Source organism: Mastigoproctus giganteus, chromosome 6 (assembly GCF_048544385.1).
Source record: "Mastigoproctus giganteus isolate SK-2022 chromosome 6, ASM4854438v1, whole genome shotgun sequence".
Lineage (NCBI taxonomy): Eukaryota > Metazoa > Arthropoda > Arachnida > Uropygi > Thelyphonidae > Mastigoproctus > Mastigoproctus giganteus.
In genome coordinates this window covers 42,071,822-42,091,722 of record NC_143580.1, presented here as the reverse complement: position 1 = coordinate 42,091,722, position 19,901 = coordinate 42,071,822, and the positions used below count along the sequence as shown (strand labels likewise).

Genomic DNA, 19,901 nt, shown 5'->3' with positions numbered 1-19,901 from the left:
TTTCTAATTTTCATAAACAACATTGATGAAGGTATAAAACGCATGATGTACAAATTTACAGATAACTTAAAGATTGGGAGATTCGGTAATGACTAGTGCCAAAGCAGAGCTTGTTCAGGATGACTTGAACAGGCTTCAAGAATTATCAAAAAAGTGGCAGCTATGTTTCAATGCAGCAAAATGCACTAGAGGTATAGCAACCCCAAAACAACTTATACACTTGGTAGGGTTGATTTAAAAATGGTAGAGGAAGAAAGGGATTTGGGAGTTATGATACAGGCAGATATGAAGTTTTCTGAGTAGTGTAAACAGATGGCCAGGAAAGCATATGGTTTATCGATGATTTATCAAACAATATCCTGTAGAGATAGGGAAGTCATACTCCCTCTGTATAAGGCAATTTTAAGACCACATTTGATTTATGTCCAAGTATGGAGACCTCATCTGAAAAAAGACATTGAGCTCCTTGAAAGGGTCTATGATTGCCTTTTTGACAGTCACCTCACATGGTGACATTGTCAAAAAGGCAGTCATATGAGGAAGGACTTCAATTATTTGGGCTACAGAAGTTGGCAACCAGACATTTTAGAGAGAACCTGATTGAGGTTTATAAAGCCATGAGAGAAGTTGGTAAAATGAATGAAGGTGGAATTTTCACTGTTATGAAGAATTCTAGAACTAGGCCATTAATTCAAATTACAGGATTAGAGGTTTAGACTAAATTGTAGGAAGTTTTCTTTTAGCCAGCAAATTGTTTATTACTGGAACAAATTGTCTCCACAGGTAATTGAGGCTGACAGTTTGAAGAAATTCATAGGTCAACTGGATAGTTACATGAGGAGGGAAGCTCATAATTTGTTTTGAATTTTCATATCTACTTTTTTTTTTTTTTTTTTTTTTCGTCCAGTGCAGCAAGCAAAAGTCTGTAACCTCATTGAGCTATATGGCTAATACTAGTAAGTGCTGATAACTCAAATATGTATTATATACAAAAATTTAGGATACTTTGTCTCCTGTATTTTCACCTGTATAAATAGGGAGTCAAGGTTCATTTAAATGAGATTCCTTAAAATAGATATAGAAATATCACACATAACATTTGCCTAAAAGTTGCTGTGATCAGGGAATGCCAGTTTTTAACTGGATTCTCCTGTAAAAGCAGTATATTTAAAAACAATTTTTTTTTTTTTTTGTCAATTTTTAAAGTTGGGTGACAGTTCCTTTTTTTTCCCCCTCTTGTAGATATCATATGGAGTCTTAGTGGGTGCAACATTACTCATTAACTTACATGTTGCACAGTAAGTAAGAATTTATTTTACATTTACTATTAAATGTTCATATCTGATTGATAGAGCTGAACTGTAGTTATTTGAAGTTATTCAGACATTAACTTGCACTTCTGTATAAATTTATTCTGATAGAGTATTAGTTATGTACTCTCTCATCTCTAATATCACTTTGGTTGTTTGTGTTCATTGATCAGAATTAGATTTACAGGTTTGGGACAATACTTTAAAGTTACTTATCCCTCCAGATATTTGTTAAGACTACCTTTAATAAAACCTATATACTATGCACACATTTAATTACAAATTAATTGTGAATTTCAGAATGTAAATATGTGAGGTTCATGTATTACATTCTGTAGATATGTGAATTTTTTTCACATTCTGTAGATATGTGAGGAGAAAGTACTAGAGCCAGTAATTCTTCTTGAGAGTCTCAACAGGGAACCAGGCTGCTTTGTAGTTGACCAAGTTGATGAAAATACCAACAGTGCCTTCCCACCGGGCCAATTGAATGAGAAGCTGCTTAAATCGAGCTTCACAGCCAGAGCTCTTGTGAGCTCAGATGATGGGGACTTGGAGTTGTGCCTGCCCTCACCATAGATGCAAAAAGACATTCAAACAGAAATACCCCTACTGTGCATGATAGAGTTGCTGTCCTCAGAAGAAGGTTAGAAAGCTGCCTTGCAAGTGATGAAATCTCCATCTCTCAGGAAACTACCCTTAAAATAGCCAGGTCGTGGGAGAAAATGGAAAAGATGATACTAGAGCTTTTGGTCGAAAATGAAAGGCTAAAGGCTGAACGCCCACCAGCTAAAACCAGTTTTACTATCCTGGATGTAACACCCACAGAGCGGCCTTCGAAACCTTCATATGCAGCCATTACCAGAAAGCCCAAGGCTCCCGTCATGTTACCCAAACAGGTCCTGATCTTGAAAGTGCAAAAGGATAGCAAGTTAACCACCAGTAAAGAGGTGAAGATTGAAGTGCTCAAAACCATTTAAACTTCAGATTGGTAACATGAAGGTGAAATCAGTGAAGAAGATAAAGGGATTGCCATGGAGGTGGCCTCCTAGTCAGATATTGATCAAATCAAGTTCTGCCCAATCATTGTCTCTGGGCCCGAAGGCAGAGAGAGTACCCCAGGGTAAGGGGCCCTCAGCATTATCGTCTTCGATGTTGATGCAACTGCAATTAAAGATGAACTTGCAGAGGAGATCTTTTCCAGAAATCTTGAAGACATTCTCAAGAAAGAAGATGCCCTTCAAGAAATAACGGTCCAGTTTTCAACAAAGACTAGGACAAAGTCGTGCTTAAACTGGATAGTAGAAATTTCTCCAAGAATTAGGAATGTTTATAAAGCCCAAAACAGAATCTATGTTGGTTGGTCATCACATCGCTTTAAAGACTTTGTGCCAGTTCTAAAATGTTTTCATTGTTTGGGGTACAGCCACATCTCTTCCTGTTGTTCCTACAAGGAACCGATCTGCAGACACTGTGCAGAAACTGGCCACCTATTTAAAGAGTGTCCCAATAAAGAAAAGCCAGCACAATGTGCAAACTGTAAGAGGATTAATAGGGCCCATGACCACTCTGTAAGGGATACCTCTTGCATAGTGTATAAACGAGCATTGAATAACCTACGCAGCCGGATCACTTATGGATAAGAGACCAAATTTGGCTGTTTCTAAGTTGTTAATTGCACAAATAAATGCACAACGATCTATAGCAGTTTCCAACCAGTTGACCAAATTTATGGAACTGCTGAAGCTGGATGTGTTATTACTCCAAGAACCATATCCACTGTCATTTAGAGTCATCCAGACCCTGTTCCTGCCTGTATGGTGACCATTGTTATTAGAAACCTGGACGTAGTGGTTACTAAGATCTCCTCCTTATGTAACTCACACTCTGCCTGTGTCACAATTGAGAACGACACTGGTTGCTACTCCTTACTCATATTTTCAGTTTAGTGACAGAATAGAGCCCTACATTGCACACTGCCAAAGTGCCATAGAACTTCTCCTTGGGAAAGATAATCTCCTTATTGCAATTGATGTGAATGCACACTCATCCCTTTGGCATAATACAGACACTAATAGAAAAGGGACTTCTCATGGAGGACAGGATTGGATATTATTAACCAGACATGCCCGCCACATTTACATCTAGCAGAGGTGATACAAATGATGATATCACCCTTACTACTCTGGCTTTAACAAAGAAGCTGCACTGGATGGTCCACGAAACACGAGACTATAGGCTTATTACACATGACATCTCTCCTGGAACAACCACTAACATCCACATTTATGATAACAGTAGATTTGCAACTAAATATGCTTGTCGGGACAATTTTGATCGGTTCATCCAGAATAAGACCAATAATCTTCCCAGTGATTTCCTGGGTAGTATGGGTGCATCAAGACACTTGGCTACATCCAAAACCTTCTTTTACAAGCTTCCAAAGTTGCAACGAAGAAGAAGAAACGCCGACCACATAGTGTTCCATGGGGGATCCCCAGACTAACTAAACTAAGGATTGAAATGAAAAGAGCTCGCAAGGAGCTCCAAAGAACATGCAAAGAGGCCTATCCAACAAAATAAATGCCTTAGAGTTACAATTCAAGAATTCACAGCACCAGTACTAAAATGCCATATACCATGAAAGGCAGACAGCAGCCAAAACCTGGTTTGCTCAGAAGGGAATTCAAACCCCTGGGACATTGTCTGCAAAGTTATTCATAACAGAATCTGCACTGCTGATATTATCAACTCTCTAAACAACAACAATAACCAAGAAACAATGAACTGGGGAGATACCATGGGCACTATCCTGGATGCCTTTGTCATCATGGACAATCCAGCTAAGAACCCAGAATGCCAATTGAAGGTCATTCAGGATAATAGCTCATTTCAACTAACTCATTCAGAGCCACCCTTCACTATGTGGAGGAGGTGGAGGAAGCAGTCGAGTGCATTAAAAAGAGGAAGAAACACATTAAATAGCCTCACCTTCAATGAGGTCACCTGGTGGTTACCTCATTGAAGGCAAGGCTATCCAGCATCTGCAGTCTGTGACACACATCTTCTTATTGCTCTCTACAATGCTTGTCCCCAGGAGGGTGTCTTCCCAACTAGGTGGAAACATGCGAATCTTAAACTAATCCCTAAAGGTCTGCTCAACTCCACTGATCCACTTAAGGTGTACCAGACCATTTCTCTCTTCCATATCCTGGGGAATGTGCTGGAGCAGATCCTGATTAACAGATTGAGTCATCAATAGTCTGCAGCTAAGTTGCCTAGTATCCATCAGTGTAGTTTTAAGAAAGGCTGCTCCACTGCCCAGGCCTTAAATAACATCTTACAGAATGCAGCCGCTTCTGCTTCCAAGTATGTGGCCGACCGGGCTAGCCGAGTGGGTAAAGTACCTGCCCGCCAACCCAAGGTCGCGGGTTCGATTCCCGCCTCGGGCTTGGATCAAAGTACTGCAAAAACCTTGGGAGGTGCAATATGGCCATAGAAGCCGATGCGCCAACAACTACCAAAATAAAAATAAAAAAAGCTTCCAAGTATGTGCAATTTTCATAGATTTCCAAGGTGCTGTCGACTCTGTCTGGTGGCCCAGTGTTATCTGGAGGGCACATGAAGCTAGCTGTTCTACAGAGATATATATTGCTGTCTCCAGAGTTATTTTTCCAGCAGGAAAATGACGACCCAGTTTCACAGCATTTCTACACCGGTCACCAGGGGTTGCCCCCAAAAGTTCGATTATTGGTCTGTTGGCAGGGAACATGGTCCTTGATGAGTGGATGGCCTGTTCATTCCGTAATTCTGTGATGTCCTCTTAAACTGACAATCTGGTCATTTTTGTGGATGGACCCTCGAGAGCAGCCTTGGAAACTACTGCCAACAACATCTTAAAGGAACTTCTGACTTGGGCCTACACTCACAAGCTTACAATTTCTCCTAACAAATGTTGCACATTAATGCTGAAAGGTAAGCTTGATGTGCACAGACCTCCCACAATTCGCTTTCAAGACAAGTCTCTCCAAAACCACCACTCTGTAAAACATCATGGCATTATTTTGGGTAACAAGCTTACTTTCATGCCACATGTCCAGCACCTTAGAGAAAAAGTGAAGAAGCACACTACTCTTCTTTCCAGAATTACAAGAAGGGATTGGGGTTTAAAGGGCAGAGCTCTTCACTTGATGTATGATGCTGTTTTCATCCCTATTGTCACAAATGGAGCAGCGGTTTGGTTCCACTAAACAGATAAAACTGCTGTGGCTAAACAACTTCTTTGCATACAGAGAACCATCCTTCAACTTTCCATGACATGTCAGACAACATCCACCGTCGCTCTTCATGTCCTTGCTGGAAAACTTCCCCTCGACTTCCACATTACTTACTGCGGGCTCTCATGCTGTTAAACACAATTGAACTGCAGAGTTCTTCAAAATCAATGCAAAGACAGGCATTAATATCCATCGGGAGAAAAACATATCTGGGAGGCTCTTGTTGGTCTGTTGCAGGACAGGTGGACAGCCAGTCCAAAAGGTGAAATTACCAGGAAATTTTTTCCCAACATGACTTTTATGAATAAGACATCCACTTCATGGCTGAATCCAGACCTATAGACAACTTTTCTCCTGACAGGATATGGAGCCTTTAACAGTAAATTGCGGGATCTGGGAATCTAGGAAGATGCACACTGTTCTTTTGAGGATGAGGAAATTTGGCACCACATCATGAACATTTGTCCAATCTATCTTAACCTTAGACTTAACCTACTGCAAGCACTGGGTATCAATGCACTGCAACCTATTGGATGCAATAAGCATCAGCTTATTGCATCCAAAGAAGCCTTCCAAGCCTTGACCTCCTATTCTAAAGTTGTCTTCCAATGCCACACCTTTCAAAGGCAATGACTACATCCACCATGAACGCAACTATTTTGAACACTTAGCACCTGCTTGCATTACCCCAAGTGCACTTTTCTATCTCCAGCCCGTGCCTCTTACCATAGGTTCTCATGATCTCACCACCTTTTCTTGTTTTTTTTGCCTGTTATCCTTTTACTTTTCTTCGCACCCTTCTTCAGGGCTCCCACCTACTTTAGGTTCACTCTTCGTACTTGCCAGGGGGATACCTTCCCTGTCATCCCCCCCAACCTTACCTGTTCTTCTCTATCCTATGTGTTTATTCCTTTCTTTAGGCCCCCTCTGCTCTTGTCCTGGCGAGAGCAGAGCCAGCCTGGTAAATGTTCCTCTTCTGTCCTGACCTGGCTCCTTGTGCCTTGGACAGATGCTGGAAGATGCCTTTCTTGGAGATCGCTCCTCCCAGATGAACAACACAAATAACCTGCGAACATACAGATCGCAGTACACAGCACAACTCGCACTCATCTGGCTTTGCAAATTTTTGGTTTTGTGAGAAACCACTGGCACTGCATTACAAAAACACTATGGTGGGAAATCATATCCATGGTTTTGCTTATATCTCACAAAAAGGACTCTTCTGCACCTATGCTGATCTGTGATAACACTCAGATATTTAGACAAGATCACATATCTCTATTAGGGATTAACCTGACTTCTAATCTCTCTCTCTTGGCATAAGAACATTGCTTTCTCTTCTAATGTTGCTTCCACTGCATCTAAAAAACTGGGTTTTCTCTTTTGCTCTTGGAATTATTTTTCTTCTGAACATATACACCGATGAGCCAAAATATTATGACCACCTACCTAATATGATGTTGGTCCTCAATGTGCAGCCAAAACAACTCGTACCCAGTGAGGCAGGGACCCTACAGTATTTCTAAATGTGTCTTGTGGTATCTCGTACCAACACATAGCTAGCAGATCCTTTAACTCCTGTAAGGTCTGTGGTTGTGACACCACAGATCAGAGTTGCCGTTCCAATGCAAACCACAGATGCTTGATGGGATTAATGTCTGAGGAATTTGGAGGCCAGGACAATACCTGGAAGTCTTTCTCATGTTCCGTGAACCAGTCTCGAACATTCCGGGTGGTGTGGCATGGCGCATTATTCTGCTGAAAGACAGCACCACCAGAGGGGAAGACCTTTGCCATGGTGTACCTGGTCAGCAATTATGTTTAGGTCGGTGGTAGACATCAGAGTGCCCGGCACATGGATGATTGGACCCAGGGTATCCCAGCAGAACATCGCCCAAAACACGACACCACCACCACTGGCTTGTTTGCATCCAGGCGCCATCACTTTCCCAGGTAAATGATGCACACGTACTCGGCCATGTGAATGGCCGAGTACGTGTGCAACAGGAAACATGATTCATCAGACCAGATGAATCATGTTTCCTTCTTCCAATCAATCAAGGTCCAGTTTCGATGATCGCGTGCCCATTGTAGGCACTGTTGCTGGTGAACCATGATTAGCATTGGCACTTGGAGCGGCCTACAGCTACGCAGCCCCATTTTCAGCAGGGTTCAAAGTACTGTGTGTTATGACACATTACTTCCATCACCAGCATTCCAATTACCAGCGAGTTGCACCACAGTCACCCTTCTGTTGCTTCAATTTGCATAACAACTTGCTGGTCATAATGTTTTGGCTCATCGGTGTACATTGTACAAATCTGAAATCCACCCCACCATGGAATATTGTTCCCACATCTGGGGTGGTACTTCCATAACCTCTCTCTCATAGTTCTGGATTCCTTTAAAAAGAGGGCAGTTAGGTTAATGAATGACCCATCTCTTACATAGATGTTCTGTTTCTGCTCTATGCCTTTTCTATATATACCTCTATGGGAACTACTCTTCTGAATTGGCTTCTATAATTCCCTCTCTCTCTCTCTCTCTCTCTCTCTCTCTCTCTCTCTCTCAAACCAGTCTGAACACATGCCACACCAATCGGTATCCTTTTACTGTTCAACTCACAGAACCAACTGGAACGCATTCAACAGAAAAGAAGCAGCCAAAACAGAACTCCCCGCCAAGACAAAGAGCAAGCCGATCTTATGCTATAGGAACATCCACCACCTCACAGTTCCAAGCAGTAAGCACTACGAGAAAGGCGAAAAGCAGCAAATACGTCTCTTGGCTTTCCTCTCAGACCACAGTTGATCAAATCGCGACTGCCTTAAAAGATGAGTGGCAACTTGATGTTGCAGCGGAACAACTCCGAGCTCTCCTTTTACAGGAGAGCAAAGCACCATAATGACACGCTGGGAGACGCAAGGGCCCCCGAAAACAAAGACAGCTGACTTGCCTATAGCCACAATAGCAATCAATCCATCCAAATGGTAGATGCTTTAGTACATGCTCACCTGCTACCTTCCAACTTGAGTTGCCTCTCTGTAGGGTCTCTGGAAAAACTACCTCAAAACATAATCCACCAAACTGAGATGCCTATCATTACCAGGATCATATTAAGGGAAACAGCCCGTCCTCAAAAGAATCAATTGACAAGAGTCCGGACAATAAAAAGAATCCCTTTGACCCCCATCACACTACTGTATCAGAACACCCGCAGTTTAAGGAATAAAATTGAAACCATGGACAAAACTTTGTTATCGAAAGAGTTTGATATGCTTTGCCTCACCGAGACCTGGCTAGAACCCAGTGAGCATTACATTACCGCTATAACTCCAAGTGGCTATGACTCTGTACTCACGTTCAGAAATAAAAAGAGGGGAGGAGGAATGTCACTATTCTACAATCAAACCATCCTCACCCTTGAGAACAGCATCTTCAGTAACTCAGATGATTATGAGGTGCTCTACACATTGCTGAAAATGAGTTCCATTTCCATTGAAGTCATTGTCATTTATATACCTCCCAATCATACACTAGAAACAATACAAGAGGTGACCACTGGATTCTTCACCACCTCCACACCTCACCAACAAAAATTGTTTGTGGAGATTTCAACCTCCCGCCACATCTGGAACACATGAAAAAATTGCTCTTTTCACAGCTTGGCATGGCTAGCCTTATTATATATATATATATATATATATATATATAAAAAAAAGGCCCCACAAGGGGTACAAACCAACTGGATCTGATTTTCACTTCTATTGCCTGTATGCTCGAGACTCCTCAAGATGGTTACTTTAACTCTGACCATGACCCAATCGTAATACAACTAGAACCACCAATCCCAAGTTACAATACAAAAGGACAGGTGATATGAAGAACAATCTGTAGTCCAAAATATCTCGATGTTTCCAGATGCATTACAGCAGTATCTCTCATCCCATGGTGTGTCCTTGAATCCTGCGATACCCTACTAGCAGTCGACCTGTTAACTCAATGGATTATTACGGTAGCTCAATACACTGCCTCAAACAGAGTCACTATCACTCCCCACCCTAAAGCATGATGGTCCCCACATCTAAACTGCAGCTTTCAACTAAAGCAGCAACTACATAAGCAATGGAAGCAGTCTGGTGAAATTAATGACAGAATAGCCTTTTCAAGAGCAAGAGCAATTTTCAACCGCCAAAAATCCCAGGCCATCAAGAGCTATTTTGATTGTTTGCTAGCAATAGGTAAGATACCATACACTGAACAAACCACCAATTTCCAAAAGCAACTCTACCCCCAGAGGTGGATTGACTTCATAACCAGATTTGAAGACGTCACGGGACCCAGCAGTAACCTTGACCACATATTCAATCACGACAAACAGAACTCTCTAACAACTATCACCATATCAAAGAACCAAATCTTGACAGCCTTGAATTCAACCCCGTCCTCTACAACTGTGGGTGCTGATGAATACCGCAGTTCATGTTGAGCTGCCTGGGACTGTATATCATCAGTCATGCGGTGCACCTGAGATGGAGAGCGAAACAACATCTGCATTACGTCTCAGACAGGGTTACAGCAACAAAATATGTCAGGACCATTAGATACTCCCCACTACTTTATGCAGCTGAAATCTGAGCATCAGCAGCACATACGATCAGAAAACCCATCTGGGCAGCGGAATATTGGCTCCTCAAATGGGTAACTTACAAGCACAGGTTACCACCCCTTGTTCATACAACTGAAATGGCCCAGGCCCTGGGAATCCCCAGGCTGCCCTCTCTCATTGATGAAAAAAGACTGATAATCACAGTAAAGATGTTGACCAATCTGATCACATCCTCCTTCATTCTGGGATCTCTGTTGTTGGAGGATTCCTCCTGCCCAGCTCAGAGCCACCCCGATTATTTGCCCTCTTCATTCAAGCCTCCACCTATCAGATTATTTCCTACCATAACAGATGCTTGGACGAATCCATGACATCAACACCAACCTTAACAATTTTGCTGTCAACCGACGATATAGACGTGGGATACTCGGCCCAACACCCTCCATGAGCCGTGAACTGTCAGCTGCATCTAACAATCGCCAAACCCCTTAACTAATACAGGGAAAGGCGACCACAGGGAGCGTAGCGCCACCATCTCTTGACAAAGCATTGCAACCCATCGCAACTGTCTAGGCGGAAGTGAAACTGCCCTAGTTGGAGACCCCTGTGAATTAATTAGTGAGCATAATGAGAAACGAGCCTGACAGTGCTCTTGTTGCACTCTCGCACGAACAGTGAAGACAACAGTCACTACTGTAAATCGTATTTGTCATTTTCGTTTTATCCCCATATTTAATGTCATCTTGTTTTTGTTCTTGAATGTCTTATGGTATTTAGTGTTTTTGTAACACCGGTTATCTGTAAACCCCTGGCCTTTTGGCCATGAAGGGAAAGTTGCAGTACTTAACCTTGTAACCAGTTACAACCAAATTTTCTCTCTCTCTCTCTCACAACTTTTCTTCTCATTTATTCCTTCAATTCCATTTTCTAGAACAACCTCCCTTCACAAGTATTTCTTAAAATTACAATATGCAGAAATTTAAGTCTGATGTCAACAAGTATCTTCTTTCATCATCTTAACCTTCAACCACATGCAGTACTAAGTACTGCATGTGGTTGAAGTTTTTTTGTTTTTTTTCATTAAAAAAACTGAAAAATGAAATATATCATTATGTGCTGTATAGTATTTATTTATTCTGCCAATAAGCAACATTGGTGTGTAACCTTATCAGTTGAAATGGAACTTGCAGCTACACATTAATAAATAGTTATTAATAAATAAATTTATGATTTTCAGATGTTTTATTTATTATTTCATTAATTTGAATTTGAACAACTGCAGTTTTATTCTGAAATTATTTTGTGATACTCGCAATAAAAGATACTTATGCTCATACGAAAATTGTGAATTCTAGCACATTACCATGCCAAGTGAGATTATTTATAGCTGCAACAGTGTTCTACCTAACTGGATTTGCATTGTGGAATGTGGATAATATTTTTTGTCCCCAGCTCACGTAAGCAAATTATTATTTTTCATTTTGTGTGTTTTCATATTTTTTTATTTTATTTTACTATGTCTAAGAAGATTAACACACCACTGAATTCTTGGCTGAATCACGATTTAATGAAAATATAGGAAACTCAACACTAATTTATATTTTAAAAAAAACGTATGTTTCCGTACTTGCTTTAGTGCCAAGTTACAAATGTTTTTGAAATTTTGGTCCCAGGTAGTCATGTATATTAAAGAAGGGCTTGCAGAAAGTCTGAAAAACATGGCTTTTATTTTGAATTATTCTAAGCATAGTTTCCTGAATTTTAATCGAATTGCAATTCAGCCAAGAACACATCCCTGTGTTCTTGGCTGAAGGATGTAGATTTGCTTGAACTTGTACAGAGAAGGGCAACAAGATTGGTGAGAGGAATGAAGGGGTCCTCTTACCAAAAGGCTTACATTCTGCAAATTGCAGCTCTTGGAGAGACTAGGCACCTGCGAGGTGATCTGATTGAAGTATATAAGGCCTTGAATGGGTTGAGTATGCAGAATTCTGATGGGATTCTTCCGCTTGCTCAGATTACGAACCTAAGGAGCATAAATTCAAATTGAGGAAAGACAGCAGAAAAATAGATGTGCGGAAATTTGCCTTTAGCCAGTGGGTGGTTAATTGCTGGAACAAGGTTCCATCTGTTGTGGAAGTTGATAGCTTAAATTAATTCAAGGAGGAACTGGACAAACTTTTAGAGGGAATGGTTGGATGAATTTTTTTTTTTTTTTTTTTTTTTGGCTGTGCTACACTTGCTTTCTTGCATCACATGTCACTATTACTATATCAGATGTTATCTTAGTATTTTACTAAATAATATTATAGTTGTGTTTTACTGTAATGTAATTCGATCTTCCATTAAATAAATATTTTGTACTTCCTTAATGATGAAGATGTAGCGAACGTATTAACCAGTCGATGTTATCAGGATCTTGTCGGTCACTGAGACATTAAGGGATGCAAAGTTTGAACATGGGGAGGACTATATGTACAGACAGGACTGGAGTGGGGAATGAGTTATGCACCTAGTCAAGAAGCATATTAAATCTAAGGCATTGCATTCAGTCAACATGTGCAACATTGAGTCAGTTTGGTGTGACATAAGCACTGGCACAACAAAAATGAAAATAGGAGTTTGTTATAGGCCTAAGGACTCTGACTATAATAAACAGCTGCAAAGGGAAATAGTGGGCAAATAAATCAGAATGTCTTATAATGGGGGATTTTAACTTTACAGATAATGACTAGAACCTGTGGGTTGGTCACTCGCACATCAGCAAGATTTTTATAGATTTATTGGATGACTGTTTTCTGTGGAAGCATGTTAGAGAAGCAATATTCTTGAGCTGATTAGCAGCAGTGCTTCTTTGTGTATTAGAAATATGCAAATAAAAGACCCATTGGATTTCAGAGATCACAATGTACTGATGTGGGATTTTCTTTAAGACATAACTACCGTCAATGGTAAAGGGAAGGGCTTTTGCTTTTAGAATTAGTCTCATACAGTTTTTAAATTTTATGCAGTAGGACCAACTGATGATGTTACCAACAGCAAATTCTAAATGGCAAGCAATCTGGGAAGTAATAGTAGACGCTACCAGGCTTTTTGTATCAACTAAGAAATACTGTTCAAGGCTTAGACCTAAATGGATGTCAGATGAACTGATGAGACTTGTGGCAGAGAAGAAGAATGCATGGGGTGCATATAAAGTATCAGGTGATACAGAAGCCTCTGGTAGATATAAAAGTTTGCAATCAGTTCACAAAAGGAGGTTAGGCAAGCTAAGACATATTATGGGAAGTCTCTAGCAAAGAATGTAAAGAAAAGCAACAACTTCTTTGCTTATATTAAGAGTAGAAAGTTGCTTCACTTTGTTGATGGTGTAACTTTTGATGATCCTGCTCAGATTGTTGGCAAACTGAATAGGTGTATTGCATCCACATTAACACATGAAGAATTCTTTACTGTGCTACATAACATACTATACTGTATAATATACTATATAACATATTGTGATGCAGTAACAAAGCAACTGGATAAAAAAAAAGTAATTTTGATATCATATACTTGGATTTCCGGAAAGCTTTTGATACTGTTTCACATAAAAGACTACTGTATAAATTGGAACAGTGTGGCATTAAGGCAAGTTACTGCTGTGGATAAAGGAATGGTTGAGTGGGAGAAGGCAGAGAGTGGTTAGTAATGGCCATTCCTCTTCATTCACTGTTATTAGTGGAGTCCCCATTTGGTTCCATGCTGGGTCCTTTGTTGTTTTCTATAATTATTAATGATATTGATAAATGTATATCAGGCTTAATGTCTAAGTTTGCAGATGATAATAAAAAGTTTGGCAGGGTGGCTAATGACAGTAATCAAAGTATGCTATGCAATAAGATCTAGAAAAATTGGGCAGATGTGCTGAGAAATGGCAATTGAAATTTAACATTGACGAATGCAAGGTGCTGCATATGGGGAGCATTAATCCCAAATTAATGTCCCAGTTGTGTGTTACCACACTCAGGGTAGTAGGAAATGCAAAATACATGGGGATAATTGTGCAGTTAGATATGAAGTTCTTGGAGCAATGCATACAGGCTGCCAGGACTGCTCCTGGGGATTTGTCGATCATGTACAGGAATTTTGGCAGCAAGGATAAGTAGATGATTATTCTGTTGTAAAAGGCAATGATTAGGTAAATCCCAGAGAAACATACCAACTGTGTGGTACTACACTTAAGGTGGTAGAAAATGAAAAAGACCTGGGAGTAATTGTGCAGTCAGATATGAAGTTCTCTGAGCAGTGTAGACAGGCTGCCAGGGCAGGTCATTTGGTTTTGTCAATGATATATAGGAATTTTGCTAGCAGGGAAAAGGAGGTGATTATCCCTCTGTATAAGGCAATGGTCAAGCCACGCCTTGAGTACTGCGTACAGGTCTGGAGGCCTCATTTTAGGAAGGATGTAGATTTACTTGAGCGTGTACAGAGAAGGGCAACAAGATTGGTGAGGGGAATGAAGGGATCCTCTTACCAAGAGAGGCTTAAGTTCTGCAAATTGCAGTGGCTGGAGACTAGGCACCTGTGCGGTGATCTGATTGAGGTATATAAGGCCTTGAATGGGTTGAGCACGCTGAATTCTGATGGGATCCTTCCACTTGTTCAGATTACGAACCTAAGGGGGCATAAATTCAAATTAAGAAAAGACAGATGTAGAATATATGTGCGGAAATTTGCCTTTAGCCAGCGGGTGGTTAATTGCTGGAACAAACTTCCATCTGTCGTTGTGGAAGTTGATAGGTTGAATAAATTTAAGGAGGAACTGGACAGGCATTTGGAGGGAATGGTGTGTTTTTTTTTTTTTTTTTGGCTGATGCTGCATAAGCTCGTACATTTGCTTTCTTGCATCACATGCCACTACTACTACTACTACTATTAGGTTGCATCTTGAGTACTGTATACTAGTCTGGAGGGCTCATTCTAAAAAGGATGTATATCTGCTGGAACAGGTGCAGAGAAGAGCAACAAGATTGATGAAGGGAACGAAAGGGTGCTATTACCAAGAAAGTCTTTAGTTTCATGAAAATTGCTGTGTACAGAGACTAGGCATCTGCAAGGTTATGTGATTGAGGTGTTTATGGCTTTGAATGGATTAAGCAAGCTCAATGTTGATGGCATTCCCTATCTTGCTCAGACTACATACATGATGGGGCATAAATTGAGGAAGGATGACTGTAGGATAGATGTGCAGAGGTTTACCTTCAGCCAGTGGGTGGTTGATTGTTGTAAGAAACTTCCATTTGTTGTTATGGAAGTGGGTAATTCAAAGAAGTACTAGACAAATTTTTGGAAGGGATGTTGCCAGAAAATCAAAAATCACCAGTGCTGTTTGTTTAAAGTTTCATAATGTCTAAGTTTGCAGATAATACAAAGGTTGGGAGGGTGGTTAATAACAGTAAACAAGATATTCTACTGCAACAAGATCTAGAAAAATTAGGCAGATGGGCTCAGAAATGGCCTAGTAACCTTTCAGGTTAGTTGGTTTTGAAAAATTTATTGTTTTCACAGAGTAAAGAAGATAACACAAAACCCAATATTCTCTCCAAATGGCTGCTTACTCAGCAGGAAACAACATATGTAATTTCAAATTTAGTGTACTGTGAAGGTCAAATTTTAAATAAATTTTAAAATAAACTTAAAAATAGAAGTAACTAATAGTATCATTATATATTTTTTTAATCTTTTAATAATATTTATAAACATAATAAGCAGAAATATGTGCACAAGCACACGTTTAAAATTTGCACACTTAAGTCTTTTAAATGGGAGAGAGAGAGAGAGAGAGACTGAACTTTTTATTTTATGTGTATAAAATGATTTTTGTAATTTATAACATAATTAATTTTTTTGTTATTTTGAAAATAAAAGGTGTAAAATTTACATAAAGCATATTTTAAAAACTAATTCTTTTAAGCTTAAAAATCTATATACAATAGGTATTTCAGTCCATTAAGAAAAGATAAAGTTCATTTCAATCAAAATTAAATTAAAAAAATAATAAAAAAAATCTAAAAATTAAAATGATAATGGCACTTGTCAGGTGCCCCATCACCATATTTGCTACAAATTGGTGTGCTACTACTGATGGGTTAAATTGATTTTTAATTAAAAGTGTGTGTGTGTGTGTGTGTGTGTGTGTGTGTGTGTGTGTGTGTGTGTGTGTGTGTGTGTGTGTGTGTGTGTGTGTGTGTGTGTGTGTGTGTTAGAGAGAGAAATAGATGGGGGGAGGGTCTTCACAATTTCTAGTTATGATCTGAATTACCTAAAAAGCATTAAGTGTACTTTATAGTTCAAAAAAAAAAAGCTTGTAAATGCTGTTACTGATGGTAAGGTTGTTACATGTGTTAAAATAACTAAGAAATTTAAAATTCCTTAGCTTTGAAATGTTCACACTCATGTATATAGTGATTTTTCCCTAAAAGGTAAAGGAAGATGTAGGCATCACATAAACAAACTCAATTTTTGTCTGCCTGTCATATCATAATGTTGTTATGTGCACAATGTATTTTTGTCGAAAGTTTTGTCATTATTTACATTAAAGTGTTATAAAATAGTAATTAAAGTTATTTACTTTTTTGTTATTGTTTAGGGCAGCAAGAAATAAATTGCCAGTAGCATTTCACCCATTTACCCAGTTACATGCAGTATGGCATGTTCTAGCAGGTTATGGATCATATATCCATATTTTATACTGGTGAGCTTCATATTACTATACTAAATACAATTATATATGGATAAGTATTTTTATTGATAAGGCTGCCATTGTTTTTAGGATAAATAATAGTTTTCTCACTTGAGTAAGTGTCTAGAAGAAGTCCTTCAATTCTTCTTCTTCTTCTTCTTCTTGGTCCTTAGCTGGCAGCTGGGGGAGGCGGTTGCCACGCAACCAGTATGCTGCTGTAGGTGCCGCAGGGTTTCGGACTTGCTCTGTGATGTTCTTCCATACTTTACGATCCATGGCGTCAGTCCTGGCCTGGTTAAGGTCAAGACGTAGACTCTTCAAGTCATTTTCCACTTGCTTGGCCCACGTTTTCCTAGGCGCAGTCCGTTGGATGCTCCATTGGGTGGGTCATTGTCTCCAAAGGAGTGTGGATGGTATTCTGTTCGTGCCCATTCTACATACGTGGCCAAACCATCTAAGCCTTCGCTTCTGGATTTGGTCGGCAATGGTTGGTTGCTGTTGGCATCTGGTGCGGATGGTATCATTAGTGATGCGGTCACGAAGTGAGATGCCCAAAATCTGCCGCAGGCATCGCATTTGGAATACCTCAAGTTTTTTTAAATCTAGCTTGAGACAAATCCATGTTTCTGATCCGTAAAGGAGAATGGCCAGGATCAAAGTCCGGAAGAGTCGGATTTTAGTCTTTGAGGAAATGTTGGTCCTCTTCCACAGACACCATTTGAGTGAGGCGAATGCAGTGGCCGCCTGTCTAATTCTGCTGTGGATTTCCATGGTGGATGCAACTTTCTTCTCCTGAACCAGCGACCCAAGGTATTTAAAGTCCTGCACTTGCTCGATCTGGACGCCTTCGAGATAGATGGTGGCTTGCGACCCATCTGTTGTCAGGGCCTTTGTCTTATCAGCATTGATCTTCAAACCGTATGGCTGGGCAATGCGGGCAATGTCGTAGAGGATGTCCGTGGCTTCAGAGTCGTTACCAGCAAAGATAGCACTATCATCGGCAAACATCAGGTCAGTCACATAGTGATCCTTGTCATATTGTATGCCCCGTCTGTTTCTGAATGCTTGCTTCATAATGGCGTCGACCACGATGTTGAAAAGCAATGGGGAGGCTACATCCCCTTGGCGGACTCCAGTTTGGATGGTAAATTCCTCAGATAAATCGTTCTGGATGCGCACCTGGCTGGTTAAACCGTTGTATCCAGTTTGGAGGAGTGTGATGACTTTTCGAGGTACATGTTCGACCTCTAGTAGTTTCCATAAGGCAGGCCGATGGACACAGTCGAAAGCAGACTTAAAGTCAATGAAAACAATGACGGTTCGCTGTCCACACCGGATCCTCTCCTCCATCAGCTGACGGATGGCAAAGATTTGATCACAGCATCCTCGCCCGGGTCTAAATCCTGCCTGTTCTTCTCGACTGGTTTGCTTGCGATGTTTTTGCAGCCTTGACTGGATGATCTTCATAAAGACCTTTCCGATGATGGAAAGGAGGCTGATGCCACGGTAGTTCTTGCAATCCCGGTTATCACCTTTCTTGTGGATCGGTACGATAATGGCTTTCCTCCATGTTAGCAGAATTTGTTCAGTGCACCAGATGGTTTTGAGGAGTGAGTGTAGTCGGCGAAGCAGTACATCTCCCCCGGCTTTGATCGCTTCTGTGGTGACTTGGTCCACTCCTGGTGCCCTGCCATTCTTTAGGGATTGTATCGCTGCTTTCACTTCTTCTACTGTAGGCTCAACATCGACCATGGAGACTTCAGGGGGATCGATCGATAGTGCAGCTTCTGGCGGTCCCTGAGGTGGGTCGTGATATACAATGCTTGAAGAATTCACTCCACTGTTGCAGGCGTGGTTGCAGGCAATAGTTCAAGGTGGTCTAGTATTGCAGTTTTTCTCGAATTCACAACACTACTCTGCATTTTGAAAACAATTCACTGATGTTTTCTCAGAAAAGGGTGTTTTCTGAATCATTTTCTAATGCTGATTTAAAAAAATAATTTGTATTTGTTTCCATTACATCAGGTTTCTTCAAAAATCATGAAAGAAATTGATTTTTCACAAATTTTTATTAATTTGGCAGAATTTGCACACTGAAATTATAACAAAATGCTACTTTACCAGACTTTTTTATATTTAAATACATATTTGAAAACTATTAAAAAGGGCAGTTTGGTAAAAAGTCCACCAAACACTTGTTTCTCATTTTAAAAACTGATCTACGATGGGTCAAATTTTTGTTTCTTTGATTTTCTTGCAGATCCTTCTACTTTACAGTCCCTCTCAGCTTCCAGCAATAGTCAGACCATCATGTAGACATTCCACCCCTTGTACCTTAACTCCATGTCTTTAATGTCCTGGTGAAACTTCTCACCCTATTCTTCACTAACACTTCCTACATTTTCTGGGAAGTAGTTGATGTGGGAGTGTAAAAAATGTAATATAAAACCTTGGCACTCATGTGTAGCCCAGCTTCTTGAAATTTGCCAAAATATTTCAGCTATTTTCTTTTGTGAAGGAGTTTACTTATGCATGGGTAATACACACACATCATTTCTACTACCAAGGTAGTTTTAATGCATCCATTTTAATTATATCTCCTATTGTGAATATCTCACAACGAGATGCCATGGTATTGCACTACCTCTTATAATTAACGCTTCACCTATGGAGAACACCATTGTTACTTATTCTCAGTGGATTACCTTCTCCATAGGTGAAGCGTTACTTATTCAAGGGTATTGCAATACATGACAACTCATATCTGAAGGTATTCACAATATGAAATGTAATTAAAACAATGCATTACACTACCTTGGTAGTAGAAAGCATGCATAAGTAAACTCCTTCATACTCTTGGGCCTTTAGCACAGAAATATCTTTTAGATTGAACAACACACCATCATGCATCTCTCCTATTAGCATTAGTAGAGGCATATGATGTATAAGCTTATATAGCATCAGCCAAACAAAAATTTCCT

General features: G+C 40.1%; 1 protein-coding gene across 1 annotated transcript in view; it reads left to right on the top strand.

Moving 5' to 3' along the window:
- The window catches only part of LOC150084194 (alkaline ceramidase 3-like), a 102,854-nt gene that overhangs the window by 70,602 nt on the left and 12,351 nt on the right, over positions 1–19,901 (top strand). Inside the window, exons 7-9 of the mRNA XM_090376154.1 lie at positions 1,243–1,298; positions 11,552–11,653; positions 16,828–16,932. Coding sequence (XP_090232280.1) covers positions 1,243–1,298; positions 11,552–11,653; positions 16,828–16,932 — 263 coding nt within the window. The remainder of the gene's footprint in view (positions 1–1,242; positions 1,299–11,551; positions 11,654–16,827; positions 16,933–19,901) is intronic.